General features: G+C 44.2%; 1 protein-coding gene across 4 annotated transcripts in view; it reads right to left on the bottom strand.

Annotated features, from left to right (window-relative positions):
• LOC311026135 (deoxynucleoside triphosphate triphosphohydrolase SAMHD1-like) overlaps nucleotides 1-13,723 on the bottom strand; it is a 38,104-nt gene extending 24,381 nt beyond the window's left edge. The window contains exons 1-14 of one of the 4 annotated variants that reach the window (XM_084029495.1): nucleotides 13,559-13,720; nucleotides 12,483-12,643; nucleotides 11,385-11,500; nucleotides 10,948-11,018; nucleotides 9,780-9,935; nucleotides 8,778-8,878; nucleotides 8,582-8,690; nucleotides 7,916-8,007; nucleotides 7,704-7,819; nucleotides 6,886-7,025; nucleotides 6,557-6,625; nucleotides 6,352-6,456; nucleotides 6,118-6,255; nucleotides 5,113-5,961 (exon numbers count right to left, since the gene is read on the bottom strand). In XM_084029495.1, coding sequence (XP_083885621.1) covers nucleotides 5,947-5,961; nucleotides 6,118-6,255; nucleotides 6,352-6,456; nucleotides 6,557-6,625; nucleotides 6,886-7,025; nucleotides 7,704-7,819; nucleotides 7,916-8,007; nucleotides 8,582-8,690; nucleotides 8,778-8,878; nucleotides 9,780-9,935; nucleotides 10,948-11,018; nucleotides 11,385-11,500; nucleotides 12,483-12,643; nucleotides 13,559-13,594 — 1,425 coding nt within the window. In that variant the 5' untranslated portion in view covers nucleotides 13,595-13,720 and the 3' untranslated portion in view covers nucleotides 5,113-5,946. Of the gene's footprint in view, nucleotides 1-5,112; nucleotides 5,962-6,117; nucleotides 6,256-6,351; nucleotides 6,457-6,556; nucleotides 6,626-6,885; nucleotides 7,026-7,703; nucleotides 7,820-7,915; nucleotides 8,008-8,581; nucleotides 8,691-8,777; nucleotides 8,879-9,779; nucleotides 9,936-10,947; nucleotides 11,019-11,384; nucleotides 11,501-12,482; nucleotides 12,644-13,558 lie in introns of those variants that run through there. The other 3 variants (XM_084029493.1, XM_084029492.1, XM_084029494.1) reach the window with 3 other exon arrangements.
• Nucleotides 13,724-18,777: the final 5,054 nt, after the last annotated feature.

Here is an 18,777-nt window from a genome sequence, read left to right as displayed (position 1 = left end):
TCAACAGTGTTAACTCTCAGGACTATGAGAGGGACGAAGGATTTGTCACTGTGCAACTGAGTGGCAAAACTATTGAGCTAAAGGTGGACACTGGAGCAAAGTGTAATGTGCTTTCCCAGAAGACTTTTAAACAAGTGTCTAAAGGAGAGGGAGTCACCCTGCAGAAGACTGCTGCAAACCTTGTTGCTTACGGAGGCACCAGGATTGAAACTATGGGACTAGTTACACTATCATGCAGTCTGAAAGAGCAGCATTACACGATACCCTTCTTCATAGTGGACTCAGATGTGCAGCCACTACTTGGATTTTGGGCATGTGTGGACATGGGAATCGTCAGAATGAGCCCTGATGTTCACCTTGTCACCATGGACAGAAATGCAGATTTCAGAACACAGACTCTCAGACAGTACAAAGATGTTTACAATGATGAACTCGGAAAGCTTCCAGTCACGTATTCTATGACCCTGGATCCCAACACACAACCCGTGGTCCGACCAGCCCACCGCATACCTGTAGCAATGCAAGACAGAGTTAAAGCAGAGTTGGATCGCATGCAAAGCATAGGTGTCATAACACCTGTCACAGAGCCCACAGACTGGGTTTCCTCGATGGTAGTAGCACATAAGAAGAACAAGCATGAAATAAGGCTCTGCATCAATCCAAAGGACCTCAACATAGCACTCAAAAGACCTCACCACCCTATGCGCTGTGTTGAGGAGGTGGCGGTCCAGATGTCTGGGGCAGCCATATTCTCTGTCCTGGACGCCAAGAACTCCTTCTGGCAGATTTGTCTCGACAGGAAATCTTCAATGATGACAACGTTCAGTACTCCATTTGGGCGGTACAGATTCCTGCGTATGCCCTTCGGCATCAACTCTGCTAGTGAGGTGTTTCAGCGGACAATGGAGCAGCTTTTCACTGGCTACCCATGCTCCGTTATCGTCGATGACATCATCATCGGAGGCCGCGACATGGCCGAACATGACGCCAACCTGAAGAAAGTGCTTGAGAGGGTCAACCTCAAGCTCAATCCTGAGAAATGCAGGTTTCGTCTGGATCAAGTGGGGTACGTAGGCCACATTTTCACAAGCCAGGGCCTCAAAGCTGACCCCGCCAAAACAGCTGCCATCACCAGCATGCCAGTCCCCACCGACGTCACATCATTGCAGCGTTTCCTGGGCATGGGAAACTACCTGGCAAAATACATTCCCAATTTCAGTGACATCACAGCTCCACTGAGAACACTGATACACAAGGACACTGAGTGGTGTTGGCTTCAGCAGCACCAAGAGGCTTTTGATCGCCTGAAGTCATGCCTCGCAAACCCACCAGTATTGGCATACTATGACGTGAAGAAACCAGTCACTCTCACTTGTGACGCTTCATGCTACGGACTCGGAGCGGCGTGCATGCAAAATGGCAAGCCAGTTGCGTTCGCCTCACGCACCCTCACAGATACAGAGACACGATACGCACAGATAGAACGAGAGCTTCTGGCTGTCGTGTTCGGCTGTACAAAATTCAAAGACTATGTTTATGGAAAGTCCGTCATTGTGGAAACTGATCACCAGCCCTTAGTGACAATATTGAAAAAGCCCATTCACACTGCCCCTGTTCGTCTCCAGCGGATGCTACTTCGCCTGCAGAGCTACGACATCAGCCTGGTGTATAAAAGGGGCAAACACATGTATTTGGCTGACACGCTCTCCAGAGCTCCATGTGCTCAGGCTTCCCAGAGCCCTGATGTGGAGGAAGCCTATGAGGTCATGTCAGTGAGCTACATCTCCACAGCCCGCCTGGATGAGCTCAGGCGACACACCGCAGAGGATGAAGAACTACAAACCCTCTGTGCAGTCATCAGGAATGGATGGCCTGCCAGAGAAGGCCATCTCAAGCCCACTATCGTTCCCTTCTTTCCATACAGGGACGAACTCACTGTGGATGATGGTGTTATTATGAAAGGCCACAAAGCAGTCATCCCGCGCACCCTGCGCAAAGAGTATATCACCATAACTCACAGAGGCCACCCAGGTGTTGAAGCGACCAAGCGCAGAGCCAGAGGCATTGTATTCTGGCCTGCAATGTCCAAAGACATAACTGAAGAGCTACTCACCTGCGCGGTGTGTAATAGCACCAAGTCACACCAACAAAAGGAACCTTTGCAACTCCATCCAGTCCCAGATCTCCCGTGGTCCATCGTGGCCACAGACATGTTTGAGTGGCACGGCAAACACTATCAAGTGCTCGTGGACTCATACTTTTCGGTCCATGGCACGCCACACATTCTCATCTCTGACAATGCCAGACAATATACCAGTCAGCATTTCAAGAACTTTGCCAAACAATGGGATTTCATTCACACTACCAGCAGTCCTGAATTCCCACAATCCAACGGGCTCGCAGAGAGAGCAGTGCGCAGTGCCAAAGAGGTGATGGAGAAGTCTCACAGAGACGGGTCAGACGTCTTCCTCAGCATCCTGAATCTCAGAAATATCCCCCGGGATTCAACACTGGGCTCCCCGGCAGAGCGCCTGATGTCGCGTCAAACGCGCACAGCCGTTCCTGTCTGCACTGAACTGCTGCAACCAACACCTAAGAGCAGCCAGCAAGTCAGAGCCCAGCTCCTCAACAAAAGGCTCACTCTGAAACACCAGCATGACAAGTCAAGTCATCCACTGCAGCCTTTAACAGAGGGACAGGTGGTCCGCATGCTAACACCCAAAGGATATGATCAGCTAGGAATTGTGAAGGAGAGGAGCAAGGAGCCTCGCTCGTACGTCATCCAGTCAAACGGGAGGACATACAGGAGGAATCGACGACACATTCTTCCTGTGGCAGAGCAACCACCACAGCTCCACACAGAGGATCGAGACTCATTCACCACCAGTCATCACACTGTGAACAGTGTTCCTCTCACAGACACACCAGAGCCAAACATCACACAATCAGAACAAACATCCCCCTCCCAGTTAACATGCACTACACATTTGCCCACAGACAATAGCAATGCATACTACACAACACGTTCAGGTCGCATCTGCAGACCAAATCCTAAATACATGCAATGAAAAAAAAAAAAAATGAAAAAATTCCTTGGTACAATGTGTTCATGTATGGTTAGGATGAGTAATTGTTTGACTAAGTAATCATAATTCATTGTGCATGTCTTCCAGGTTAAGGAACAACCGAGCTCTGCGGATCGACTAAGTTCCGGTTTGTCTTTTCTATGTTGACCCACATTGTCATTGGTGGTTGCATTGTGTTTACAGATACAAGCCATGTATTTGTTTTAAGATTAAACTCAAGTTTATCTCTAGAAGTTATGTTGCATCTTTAGCGCCGCCGCTAGCCATTTTGGTGCCCTAAGCAGAATTCCTTTATAATGCCCCACCCCTACCCGAAAAACAGCAATTTTAAGGCACGCAGATGGCGGAGTGGTTATAGCGCATGCCTTCAACGTACGTAAGCATACCCCTGCGATCTCGTCCGAAGGTCTTTTGCTGCATGTTATCTCTCCTGTTTTTCATATATGTCCACTACTTATAAAATGCGTCTATGCCTGAAAAAATCTTTAAAAAAAATAATGCACTTTTGGGGATCGTGTTCTGCTTGTGCGTGGCTCGTGCCTGGTCTCGTGCCGGAACCGAAGTTGGGGCTGCAGCTGGTCTGTGCGTCGAGGTCCCGGTGTCCCGCCGTTCTGGTGTTGGACGCGGAATCCGGTGCAGCTGTTGAGCAAAGATGATGAAGACGGTGATGATGATGATGATGAACGGCCCAGCGGCTTGTGCAGGCACCGGGGTCTCGCCACCATTATGTCTACTGCTGTGCGCTCCCCTGTTTTGTGATATACTGATAGCCCTATGTTGACCAATGTTGACCATCGCTCAAAATGCTTCCGAGGGGGTATTTGGCTGGATGTCTTGGTGGAAATGACCTAGGTTGCATTTTACTCCGAACCATCACTTTAAAGATTTTTTCAGGCATAGACACCTTTTATTAGAAGTGGACAGATATGGAAAAACAGGAGAGAGAGGGAGATGTGACATGTAGCAAGAGACCTTGGGACGGGATTCAAACCGGGGTCGGCGGCGTATACGCAAGTACATGGCATATGCTCTAACCACTCCTCCACCTGGCGCCCCAAGACTGCTACTTTTCGGGGGAGGGGCGGCATCATAAAGGAATTCTGCTTAGGGCACCAAAATGGCTAGCAGCAGTACTGACCGAGCTGCTTATAAAACCAACAAAATGGGGAGAAGTGGACGACGCGCTTTTTGTAGTCCATTGTTGTAGTTTCTCCAGCGCAGACGCACGTCAATCACCGGATCATCAGCTGTCAATCATCAGCAACATTATAATGACGTAGATAGTGAAAGTCCGGTCGGATTCTCTGAGCACCGCGGTCGACTTTTCCTAAATCCTTTTCAGTTCTCCTATCGCCTTTCCTTAACCCCAAAGAAGAAATAGGAGTTAGGACCTTATTTTTTGGCTATTTGACTGCACCCGGGGACTCATGAGTGTAAAGCGCCCTCTTGTGTTGTTTCAGTGTTACTGCAGGAGACTGAGATAAATAAAACAAGCCGATTCATTTACATTAGTGGATGCTTAGAAATGATATTTGTCCCTTCATTTCCTGCTCATATAGCTGCCAAGTCATGTTTTTCTTTTCCCCTATTCATCTGTAGTGTCTTCAAAATGTATTTCATTTTACAGTGTATATCTGTGTATGTATATCTTTCATGTATATATTTAAGATATTTTTTTTCTTAGACTATCAGCCAGAAATCTTCACTTTAGCAGCTCTTTCATCCACCAAACTTACCTGAGGGGTTTGTTCATATATCCATCACTGACTGATTTATACATTACTCTTTAATGATCCAATGCAATTACATCTTAAAAATAAGATACGTATATATCGCTTCACTTTCTGGATTGGTGTATTTGTCCTATTTGTTCATCCAGTGTAAAGCGGTTCTGATACATTTACTGATGTTTTGTGTTTATTTGTTGGGATTGTAAAAGCATCCTAACATTTCAGGGAAGTCTCTGATTTAACTGAGTGCAGCTGCCCTCTGGTGTTCAACAAGTGTACTTACATCAGGACACAACTGGAGAGAAAAGAGTTTTATTTTAAACAGTTTCCAGCCCCTTTTCAACAGGATTCACAGGTCTCCAACAACTCACTGCATTTCTTTGCTTTCTTCTCTTCATCAAAAATATTGTTCTTCGGAACACAATCAGCAAAATAACACAACCAGCTATCAGGCAAGATCAAATCATATTTAAAATGCACAGATCTTATTATTATTGATTATTGATTATTATTATTATTATTAGATCTATAAGTTGAAAGGAAAATAAAATAGTGGGAAAGTTGAGCGACTTACTGTTAAAACAATAAATAAAACACCACACAACACACATCTGAAAAATATAAACGTGCAAAGTAAACACAACCACTTCAAAGTACTATATTAAAAGTCCCCCCCCCCCCCCCCCCCTTAAAACAAATGAGATGTATATAAATATAAATATACTGCTCACATGTTCAAAGCAATACATTCTACTGACCATGATTTACTGCTCAGGGTGTTAAAACATGATCGCCGGTTACTGGACAGAAACAAGGAATACACTTAAAACACCTGCAGCTCCAAATTAAAAACCTGATTGAACTAAAGCCACCAGTAAGATATTGATGTAAGCATCCTGAGTACAAGCCCTGAATATAGAATATAGAGTTTATATACGTCCTCATTTGCTGAGCTCAACACTCACCTCATAGAAAAATATAATCTTCTCCGTCTCGTCTGCCGAATGTGTGACAGAGATCGATCGCTTTCTCTTACTTAAATAGCTGAACTTTGGCTTTCTTCTTGTTGTTTCCACGATCACGCTCCCCTTCCCCACCCTCGTGGTCGGCCCAGCTGGCTTTCAGAGGAGTCAGATCAGCCCGAACTGTGTGTGAATAAAGAAAAAAAGCATGAAGAGCAAATGAGACTCAACGCTCAGTTCACCTTCCATTGCTGTCTTGGAGTGCTAGTTAATGCTTATTTAATGCTTCCCACCACCGTCTCCCGTGACTCCGGGGGGATCCCTGCACATAAATATTACCGTGGGCCTGGAGAAGTTGTTGTTCATGCACCACTGCACAAAGTGTCTCTTGGCTGCCTCCAGACTCCCCTCGTCCGTCCTCTTGCAGTAGACTCTGATCAGCTGCTCAGCAAACTGCTCCGGCAGAAGTCTAGGCACCTGGCAACAAAGAAGGCAGCTTATCTTTTTACAGACGGAGACAAAAACGAAGAAAAGATGGATAAAGATTTGGTTTCCGTGGACTGCAGCTCTGACCTGGTCCTGGTTGATCTTGAAGGCTCTGGTTGGGTCAGCCTTGGAATAGAAATACATGTTGTTGATGGGGTTTTCCTCCCTCATCCCGTAGTCCATAGAGATGATCTAAAAGCAAATGCATTAGCTTAATATAAAAATGCATAATAAATCATAAATAAATAAATAAAAGCACAGTGCTGTTTACAAGAATTAATTAAACACTCACACTGACTACAAAGTCCTCTTGCTGCAGACCGACATCCGCAAGTTCTTCCTCCAAGCTGTGAATCGTCTCCTTGTAGACGAAGAAGATGGAGAAGTGATGAAGCTCATTTCATTACATGAGATTACCTTACTTTTTTTTGTCATGGTGGTATCATATCATAAAGCTTTTGTACAAAAATCCAAATCAGGATATCCAGTAGTTTTTTGCAGACACAAACAAGTATAATTTATTGAAAATGAATTGTCAATAATTTGGAGAATCATCATCGACTGGAATAATTCTTAGCTGACGATGTAGACTATAAAAAGTAGATTAAGACAAACACACACCTGGTTGACTATGCCGTTTTCCCCTGGCTTGGTTTGGCCCAGATACTTGTAAAGGCGTCGACGGACGACGTTGAGCAGAATGTGCCTGGACTCGGCCAGCTCACCGGAGGAGGAGTTGAGTATCTGTTCGAAAACGTGATCTACAAGGACAAACTTAGCTTAGTTCAAGCAAAGACACCGCAGTCACCTAATAAGTCACTGAATTCATCTTAATTTACCATGTGGTTTTCAGCATAAAAACACAGACATGTTAAAATCCCCTCACTACATTTAATACAAACAAATGTCATATGAAGAGGTAAACAAACTAAATAGTGCAATAAAAGTGCAAAAATATACACCATCGTCCAAATTTAATTAACTGGGTTTAAAGCAGGGATTTAAAGTTTTTGCATTTAATTACTTTTATGTTTGTATAGAGTTGCACATCACAAAATAACATGATGAAACAGACCATAATTTAATAAACATCACGATGTATTAAAGAAGTCTTGAAACTAGAGATTGAGACCATAAACAATGTTGGACCATTTTCTCATAGACTTCTATACAACCAGAGAGGAGTCGCCCCCTGGTGGCCAGCAGAGAGTAGTAGGACCATTTTCTCATAGACTTCTAAACAACCAGAGCGGAGTCACCCCCTGGTGGCCAGCAGAGAGTAGTAGGACCATTTTCTCATAGACTTCTATACAACCAGAGAGGAGTTGCCCCCTGGTGGCCAGCAGAGAGAATGACAGTTTAAGGCACTTCAGCCTTGGCTTCACTCTTCAGAACCGGATTGCCCACCTCTTCCCTGTGTCTGAAGGGTTTCTACAGACCTGTCAGCTTGGTGTAGGCCACCATGTCATCGATGGATGTGGACAGAGTGAACATCTGCCCCTCCGAACCTTCTATCTGGATGTGCCCGTCCGCTTTTAAGAAGGCCTCTGTGATCCTGGTTAAAACCAAACATGTCATTTTCAAACCATTCTGCTGCGTATCGTACGAGGGACGGCAAATCGTGATGTAAAGACAATGACCAGCTACTCACATGGTCTCGATGAAGTTGCCCACTGGGTGCTGGTAGGCTGTTCTGTGGAGGCTTATCCTGGTGTGGAACATGTCGTACAGGTTGCCCACCTCCTGTTAGAACAAGTTAACGGCATTTTGATTTTACAGCTCATTAGAACGTGGACCTGGGCTCCGATAGTAGCCAACCTGATAATAAACTAAACCATGAATGGAACGTTGTGTCCGTAACTTATTCCACAACTGTTTGCTCATTTAGAAATTTCACTGGTTCCTCTTAGAAGAGCCCCCTGAATTGATAAAGGTGGAATTATGAAATATAAGTTCCCTTAAATAATTGAATACATGTTGCATTATGCAATAAAAGTACACGTAAATAACTAAATGCTGCATTAGCACATATAAGTCTCCTGAAATAAATAAAGGTGGAATTATGAAATAAAAGTACCCTGAAATAAACAACTGTTCATTTATATTTATTTATATATTTATCGTCTATCCGATTTAGATAACCGGCCTTAGATAACAACTTGAAGTAAAGAAGTAATCGGCCAACAAGGAAAGAAACTCCGCTGGTACGAGAACTAATTAGTATATATAATAAGTATTCTTATTTTGGTTCACCGTTTCGTTTGACTTGTTGCATATAGACAAGTTGCTTTTTCAACAAGCATATGTGACAACATACCTTGTCTCGAGTGCAGATGTGCTTTTGGCCGTCCACCTCACACACCCGGGCGAACATCAGGAAGCGGCGGTAGTCGAAGTTGTTCTGGATGCCGAGGTGGTAGCAGTCCCTGAGACGAGCAGAGGCAAGCGTCATCGGCAAACTAACACGGATCAATACGAACAATATCCAACGTCACCAGATCACGAAGCCCCACCTGGCAAAGTAGTCACACTTGTCCACGTCAATGCCGTTTATTTTGTTGGCAACGATCTCGTAGAGGAAGGACTTGTCTTCTGGACGGCCTCTGTACGGCCACTGTGGAGAGGAACACCAAACCACAGTAAGCTTGGCCATGATGTTTAATGCATATGAAGTAAAGACACACACACACACACACACACACACACACACACACACACACACACACACACACACACACACACACACACACACACACACACACACACACACACACACACACACACTGGACGAAATCCTGAATGACGGAGTGTGTTTAACAATCACGCCACTGTGAGCGAGCTGCTGCAACGTTTTCATGCAACGGCACCTCAAAAATGCAGCATTGCCGGTGTTCAGCCGACGATCGCCCACCATTCATTGTGTTGATTTCCTGTTGAATATTATCACCAGAAACAAGCTAACTAAGCTAAGTTCATCTGGAGTATTCTGTTGAATTAACTGAAAATAAAACCAGAAAAGGGAACTTGAATTTAACCTTATTTTTCTTTTGCTGTAATATCTCATTTGAAACTTGAACGGTTGAGGTTGAACTTATTTAAATTGACTATTTATTTAATCTGCTTTGGATTCACGTATGACTGTTTGGTGTCATCAGGGCTCCTGTGTGTTCTGGGTTTGTAGGTTTTAGAAGTAACTTTTAAAACTGAATCAGCCCGCTACAAAGGTTTGGGAAGAAAGCAACGTGATGCGATGTCATCAAACCTGCATGTGACACCACATGACCTGGGGTTATTAACCAAAATCCTCACACCCATAAATATTATGATCCCAAACATAACGCTGCCCTTTCAGATGCTTTTATAATCGGTTTTTCAGAGCTCTGAAACAGACTAGGAGAAAGTTGTAATCACTATTTTTTTCTTCTCATTTTTCATGTGTTTTTTAAATGACCGGTCAACGGTTTTCCAGGTTTTTACCAGGACGTTACATCCCACAGGCAGACCTGGTAGCTCACCATGCCGTGAGCTGTATCGGTGTCCGGTGGGCCGCCGATCTGCTCCTTGATGAAGTCCAGGTCCTCAGACAGCACCAGGCTGTGCTGCTCCATCACTGGCTTCAGGTCGTTGCTTTCCACCAGGTAGTCAAACATCTTGAGGGAGGCCGTCTCATGCTGCAACACCAACAGACTCGTACTTAAACCCCGGGTTGGAAAAGAAAGCTCGATGACTCATAAATGAAGGTTATCTCCGGTGAAACAGCGGGATACAACGTCTTATCTCACGCTTGCCGTCTGTGGTCACAACTCACAGAACGACCGTGTGCCCCGTCGCCGTTATCAGCACCGCTTATCTGTCTAGAAGGCAGGCCAGGCTTGCAAGTCAAATGACATCAATTACGACTGCAAAAAGAAACTAGAGTATTTACTGCTTTGACCATCAGGTGGAGGAAACAAACAGTCATGGTAGATAAAAACACGGGGAGTGACCAGGAGAGACCCGGCGATTAAAAACATCATCTTGGTGAGTTTCCATAGTTGGAATAATTGTAAATATCAGCAAAAAAGCTGACTAGCACGTTATAATGGTGAAAGATAGAGCTAGAGATGTGCATATGTATATAGTGTTTTTTTTATATGTATGTTCTTGACTGCAGTACTTTGCTTTATTGATTATTCTTTGTAAATATCATGAGCACTGAAGACCAAGGCAAACTCCTTGTATGTGAAAACGTATTTGGCAATAAGCTCCTTTCTGATTGTGATTCAACAAAAATACAGGATACAAAAGTTACATTAAAAACAACAAAAAAATAATGCAGTTATAATTCTTATGATGACACTTATGATAACGATAACTTGGATGTGTTTTTGGACCAAATAAACTGGTTCTTCTCAAACAATCCTGTTTCCTGTAACTGGTTCAGATCACATCCACGTCTGGGCTCATATGTCGCTGTTATGAAACCTTGTTTACCAGTTATTGACAAATATTTTTCTGGTGAATCATAACCAACAACATCGGCATTTTCCAACTGAAGAAGAGGCGGTTTAGATCATCGGCCAACAAGGAAAGAAACTAATCCTTACGTAATCCTTAAGTATTTTTCTTTTGGCTTAAAGTTTCGTTTGACACTTACTGCGTATCGAAACTAAAGGACTAAATGAAATCACATTTGTTTCTTACCGTCCATCCAAGTCCTGGACGTGCTTTGGGGATGAACGACTTGTCAAACATGTGGGAGAACGGCCCGTGTCCTGGCACGTGAACAAATATAAAAAATGGTTGATTTGACAAGAACGACAAAAAGAACAGAACCATGATATGATTTTACAGAAAAAGCTTACTGTTAGATAAAAGCAGGATACCTAAGTCATCTCCATGTAACTTATGAGTAAACATTTTTGTTGCATGTACAGACTTCATTTTGACAATACTTTAATTTCCATGTTACCAGAAGAACATCTCAGTCAAAGTAATGAAACCATCTTGCGACCCCCTCGGTGTCTCCCGAAACCCCTGGTCCAGAACCCTAGAACCTGAGAACTCTACCACCCTAGAACCCTAGAACCTGAACCCTAGAACCCCAGAACCCGAGAACCTGAACCCTGCGTGGGACTCACCCAGGTCGTGGCAGAGTCCAGCGATCTGCACACACAGGACGTCTCTGTTGGAGATGAGGAGCTCCGGCTGCCTCTGTTTCAGGGCTTGTACCAATTGCCCGGCCAAGTGACCCACCCTGCACCCGAACACCACAAAACACCACAGATGCATCAAATATATACAAACAAACGTTTTGTACACTGTTCAATTTGAAAAGTTGCCCTTACCAAAACTGGTCGCACTTAAAAAAGGTAAGTAAAGTCCTTAAGTTTATTATCGACTTGTAGAGTTTACTTAATGTTTTTAAGTTGTCCAACTTAAAATAGCAAGTACACTGATCTTTCTAAGTATTAGCAACTTAAGTAAGCCAAGTTAGCCTGACTTCACTGAACAGTTGTCTTTAGAACGATTAGTTCACAGGGATATTTGTATTTGATCAATTCTGAGTGTCGTGAACCATTGCCCCACCGTGGAAACAAATACAACTTTACTATAAAAGCATTTAGAAATTGTGAAACAAACATTTGGATTTATACACAAAGAGTTTGTCTTGACTTTTGTCACTGCATCAGTGCACATGTAAGTTTTGTACACATGAAAAGAGAAGGGAGATACTTTGTACAAACATTGTAGCCTGAAACACGAAGAAGAAGAACGCCACCCTTATTTATAAAGTCACAATGATCACGGATCTGGGTGTTTCCTGTAACACCCAGATCCGTGATCATTGTGATGCCACAAATAAATGTGTTCCAGTGCCAACTTTGTGTCTTCAAAGGGCTTCAAGGGTTTGTGTAGTTTAGAAAATAAAAGCTTGATTGAGTGAAAAGCAGTCTTGTGAAAATAGAGCAACCTTTGACAATTCAAGATGATTGCAAACAGCCTCTTTGTGTATAATTCCAAATGTTTGTGTCACAATTTCTAAATGCTTTTATTGTAAAGTCGGATTTGTTTCCATGATGGGCCATGGTTCAAGAAACGCAGACTTGCTTACTGAGATGAAACGTTGAATCATTGCATCACTTTTATTACACGTTACTAGGTATGAGTCTTTATTGCAACCTGCAGACTTTGCTTTTACTTTCTCTCTGCGTTGCACAGGAGACGAGAGGACGTACCCGATGCTGTGTTCAAAGCGGTTGTGCGACGCCCCGGGGAAGACGAAGTAGGTCCCTCCGAGCTGCTTGATGCGCCGGAGTCTCTGGAACTGAGGGGTGTCGATGATGCAGATGAGAAGGGGGTGCAGCTCCATGTGGCCGTGGATGGGATCGTTAAACACCTGGAGGACGGGAAAGGGCATGAGCAGCTGAGAGACCAACCTCACCATTTAAAGCACATGCAGGCAGTCTGTGTGTTTGTCTCTGAAAAAACAGCTGGGAACTGGCGTGTGTCACACCTGCATTTGCCATTTTTGATTTGTATATGTAGTGGCAATCTAACTACAAAAAGGCCACTTGAGGGAATCTGAAGTCGTTTCCAACTCATGCTGGTGTGTTACAAAAATGAGTTCCTCCATGGGGAATGAGTTTGACGCTTTATTAATCATTAAATCTTTAAAAAGGCATCTACAAAAGGTCGGGTGCCAATAGACTTAAAATTAACTCATACAAAAACACTACATTGTGATACAAAACCCATTCAGCCATCACACACACAGACACGGTTGAAAAACTGTGTGGCTTCTCTGATCATGATTTCCCAGTCACTCCTGAAATGTGTCTCCCTCATCTAACCTCTGTGACCAATCAACCACCCATGTCCACAGGGGCGCAGGTAACCCACAGCAACCACAGTGCCTCACCACCGACACACACACATTCACTCACACACACACACACACACACACAGATCCAAATTGGCTACAACAGTATAGACTTGTTTATCTTCACACGCACTTGTGCTTTATCCTACAAGCTCCTCTCCTTCATACTGTTGAGTATTTCTCATTCATTCGGCCTTGAAAGTAGCGACGCACCAATCGGACTCTTTCAGTCCCGATACCGAGACCCGGAGTTTGGCTAAGAGCCGAAACTGATCCACTGCCAGTGTTAACTCATTTACAATAAAAGAGATACAATGAATGAATGAGCTGTTAGTGTGAGTCATTCTAACATTGTAAAAACAACAACATGAATGTACGTATTTGTTATCTATTTAAAACATCAACACCAGATCCAGCTTTTTGACTCGTTACCTTTTGTGCGGACTCCTCCGGCAGTGGCATGTCCATGTTGTTGTTGACGGACGGGCGGTGACGTGGAGTGAAGAGCGGTGACGGGTTCCGGCCGGCGGTGCTTCCAACGTCGCCTTCAACAGCTGATCGGGCCGCTCCGCAGAAGAAGACACCGGGCGGCAAAAAATACCCGGGGTTTTGTACCTGCGCCGGCCGTGTCAAGCTAAGCGAAACACGGATGATGCTTCCGGTGACTGTTTTTCAAAATAAAAGTCGACGAGCGAAGTCCCTCCGCTCCTGCTAGCTAGTTCCCCATTAGGGCTACTGATGAGTCCATCCATCCATTTTCTACCGCTTATGTGGCACCCCTGAGAGGGAATGGCCACATTAATATTATTTTGTATAACGTGTTAGGGGACACTTTCATTAATATATGTATTTATTTTCATTCATTTTATTTAAATATAGAGAACCATATGAAAAGGGTCATTTTATTTTGAAAAGCAGTGGGACGGAACATTTGTGGTTGTACCAGGTGTTCGGGGGGGGGGGGCACTTTCCGCTGCTACCTCAGACACGTTCTGGAGGAAAACAGAGACGCATGGTGTCTTCATTACTCTGCTCTTTGTTTTGTTCATGGCGACGAGGATGGGATGAACTTTCCAATTAAGTTTATCATGCCCATGACCCTAAGCACACCTTTCTTGTCAGTTGGTCGTGGCATGTCTAGAATGGCTTTTATCTTCTTTTCATCAGGCTCAATGCCCTGTGCAGATAGTTTGTCGCCCAAAAATGTGATTTCCTGCACATCAAACTGGCACTTGGCACGGTTTAGCTTCAGCCCATTCTCACGGACTCTCTGGAGCACTTTGATCAGTCTCTCATTATGTTCTTGAAGGGTGGACCCCCAGACGACCACATCATCGACATAACAACGAACCCCTTTTAGGCCCTCCAACATGGTGTCCATGGCACGGTGAAAAATCTCAGATGCTGAGATTATGCCAAATGGCATTCTGAGAAACCTGTACCGTCCATAAGGTGTGTTAAACGTGCAGTATCTTGAGCTTTCTTCATCCAACTTGATCTGCCAAAATCCCTGCGCTGCATCAAGTTTTGAGAAGTATTTGGCTCCTGCCATTTCACTTGCAATCTCCTCACGCTTTGGTATCTGGTAGTGCTCACGTTTTATGTTCTTGTTCAAATCTCCAGGATCCATGCATATCCTCAGCTCTTTGTTTTTGTTCTTTTTATCCACGCACACCATCGAGTTTACCCACTCTGTAGGTTCCTCCACTTTAGTGATGACGTGCAGCTGGGACATCCTGTCCAGTTCCTTTTTGAGCCGCTCTCGAAGTGGAGCTGGAACTCTTCGTGGTGCGTGAATCACTGGGTTTGCACCTTCTTTTAGTTGAATTCTATTTGTGTAGGCCTATGGCAGACATCCCATTCCTTTGAAGACATCATCAAAATGGTGAACTAGAGAGTCCACTGTGCCTGAGCATGCACTTATTGCTACTGTTGGATTTTCATGATACACTGTGGATAGTGATTTCTACCAGTAAAATACTGAATTAGACAAACATGTGATGTATTTACTGATACTGTTTATTGAATATAACTGTGTAGAAGAAATGTGATGATTAGAGAAACTGAAATAGCTTAAAGAGAACATATTTCACTGAGGTTGTGGAATAGTTTAATGTAAATGACTAAGAACCAGCTGAATTGCATAGTGAAAACTTGTAGTGTTTGCATAGCTTTTATTTTGTGTAAAATAAATCAGACTCAGACACGTTCTGGAGGAAAACAGAGACACATGGTGTCTTCATTACTTTGCTCTTCACCTGCTTTTACAGGTAACATATTTGTCACCACGGTCCTCATCCTGGGGACCCGTAACACTTATCCTGTATTCAGGGTCACGGAGGGGCTGGAGCCGATCCCAGCTGTCATTGGGTGAAGGCAGGGTACACCCTCGACAGAACGCCAGTCTATTGCAGGGCCAACATGTACAACCATTCACACTCACATTCACACCTATGGGCAATTCAGAGTCATCAATTAACCTATCCCCATCCTGCATGTCTTTGGACTGTGGGAGGAAGCCGGAGAACCCGAAGAGAACCCACGCTTACACGGGGAGAACATGCAAACTCCACACAGAAGGAACCATTTAATAAATGGTAAGGGCCGCTGGAAAATTACTTTCATCTCCAGACCACAGTCCACATCTAGACTCTAGCTAAATGGACTGGAGGCTAGTATCTCTCCTCCTACCTCTGCTACTCTTGAGTAGCAGCAGCAGCTGTGCTGAGCATGGAGGTTTAGTTCTTGCCACAAAGTTTTACATTTTTACTAGTGCTGGGCCTTTAACACCATTAACAGCGTTAACGGACATCAACAGCGTTGTTAATTAACGGCGTTAACGGCGCCGTTAATGTCCGTTAATACCGGCGTTAACGGCGCCGTTAATACGGCCCAGCACTAACTTCAACACACCTTCGAGAGAAGCACGAGTTTCCTCTTGTTTTCCTTTTTTTCTCCTCTTGCTCGCGCCTGACTCGTAGGTTGTTTTTTCGAAGACATCACGGCTTCACCTGCAGCTGCTTGACAGCGTATGTGCATCAGATCGATTGCTGTCAATCATTGCAGTGACGGCGCGTGTGGTGTCAGGTTACAAAAAAAAGGGTCTCTTCTCCTGCCTCGCGCTGACAGCTGATCTAGTAGCGCGCCCACGGCTGTGCATATGCGCATCCTTTGTGCAAAACGGGGCCCCTATTGGATCGCGGGGCCCTACGCACTGTGCGTGTTCTGCGTGTAGGCAGGGGCGGCCCTGAGTGCTACCCACTACACCACCGTGCAGCCCCTACTGATGAGTCATTGTTTATTTTCCCATTACTTTATCTATACTCTATTCTTTTTGTTAGTATATTATTATTTTATATAATTTAACGTGCCTTGATGTTTCTAAATTCATTAACCACAATTAAAACATTCAGGTCACATATTTTTGTTAAATATATATTAAATATATATTAATATATCCATCCATCCATCCATTGTCTACCGCTTATCCTGTATTCAGGGTCGCGGGGGGGCTGGAGCCGATCCCAGCTGTCATTGGGCGAAGGCAGGGTTCACCCTGGACAGAACGCCAGTCTATCACAGGGCAAACATGTAGAGACAAACAACCATTCACACTCACATTCACACCTATGGGCAATTCAGAGTCATCAATTAACCTATCCCCATCCTGCATGTCTTTGGACTGTGGGAGGAAGCTGGAGAACCCGGAGAGAACCCACGCTTACACGGGGAGAACATGCAAACTCCACACAGAAGGAACCCAGGCCGACCCGGGAATCGAACCCGGGACCCTTTTGCTGTGAGGCGAGAGTGCTACCCACTACACCACCGTGCAGCCCTATATTAATATATATTTTATGTTATTTAAATATTGTTTGAATTGTATTCCGAATATGTAAGTTACAATGCAGCAATGAAGATCTGGGGGAAATAAACAATAATTTATCTATGTATATATTTTAGGTGACGTCATGAATAATAAAAATGTTAGCCTATGTTAAGTTTGGAAAATTCTGAAAGCAGCCAGTAGGCTACAATAAATATCTAGTGTGAGTGTAAAAAACACGACCTCTATAGTGATCCGAATAAAACAAATGATGAGGAAAAACAAGTCATCTTCAAAGCACCTATTTAAACGATCGCCTTCCAAAATTGCATATTTCATCTTAAATACCAAGAAAACTCTGACTAGACTAGACTTTTACTTTAAACAGTCGTTTACTTGCTTCGCAGCTGTTAGGTAACTTGACGCAGGTCGTTCCCCATTGGCTGGCACGTGGAGAGCGGAGCCACACATATTGAGCAACGAGTCAAGGATTTTAAACGCGAGTGGACGCGCCGCTTCCCAGTATTGCACGCTTGGTGGGCTGCCACTAGAGGATGATTGACAGGCGCTCTCCTTCATACAATCACACGCACACTTCATGGCTGCACCTGATTGGACGATCGCTTTCACTGCTGTCCTGTCTGCTCCAGAGTTCACGCAGACCAACATGGCGGCTCGTTTGGAAACTTTCTCTTATTTTACGAAAATAGTTCACCTAAAGGTGTTTCTGAAAAAATTTTAAGCGAGAAATAAGCTATGCAGTTGCTGAATCTGTCTTTATTTTAGATCGACAACATTCAGTTCAGAAGATTTTCGCGAGCGTTTGCGAGGCGGCGAGTCGAGCCCGGCGCCTCTGATTAGCATAAAGTAGATTCGACTTCAACTTTATGCAAATGAGGAGCGGCCAACTCGCGCGCCGTCTCTCGACATTCGCCGCGACGCTACCGGAATGCATTTCACAGCTTTTCACATAGACAATAGGAAAATTCGACTTGATGTAGCCGCCCTCAGCGCGCTACCTAACGTGATGTATTGTGGGTTGAAAGCGATGCACGATGGCTAGAATTGTGTCCAACTTAAGGTACGTTGTCCACAGGCAGCGGTGTTTCCCCGCGTCCCATTCTAGTTCTGGTCCGGGTCCTGTTCATACCGACTTCTTATTAACGAACTAAGAGGAGTAAATGTGACGTTATTGGACAGATTCTTGCATCAACAGGAGGGGGGGTTAAAGGTGACTGACAGGTGTCAGAAGTAAAGACGTTCTATTCTCAAGTTGATGTACACATACTTGTGTATCTGAAAAAAGTATGGTTAAGTACTTTCTACAACCTTACTATTGCCCCGATACATGAGCACTTTCTTTTTTTAACTGACTACACCAAATGGCCACAAGATGTCACTGTTGCTCAATTCTTCACAGTTCAGTTTGCTTTCACAGCAAGTGATCCAAAAAACCGAGCTCTGCGGATCGACTAAGTTCCGGTTTGTCTTCTCTATGTTGACCCACATTGTCATTGGTGGTTGCATTGTGTTTACAGATACAAGCCATGTATTTGTTTTAAGATTAAACTCAAGTTTATCTCTAGAAGTTATGTTGCGTCTTTAGCGCCGCCGCTAGCCATTTTGGTGCCCTAAGCAGAATTCCTTTATAATGCCCCACCCCTACCCGAAAAACAGCAATTTTAAGGCACGCAGGTGGCGGAGTGGTTATAGCCCATGCCTTGAACGTACGTTAGCATACCCCTGCGATCTCGTCCGAAGGTCTTTTGCTGCATGTTATCTCTCCTGTTTTTCATATATGTCCACTACTTATAAAATGCGTCTA

The sequence above is a fragment of the Eutrigla gurnardus genome (genome assembly GCF_963514095.1).
Source record: "Eutrigla gurnardus genome assembly, chromosome: 15".
NCBI lineage: Eukaryota > Metazoa > Chordata > Actinopteri > Perciformes > Triglidae > Eutrigla > Eutrigla gurnardus.
Note: the sequence above shows the minus strand (reverse complement) of the source record. Positions and strands in the feature narration are given on the sequence as shown.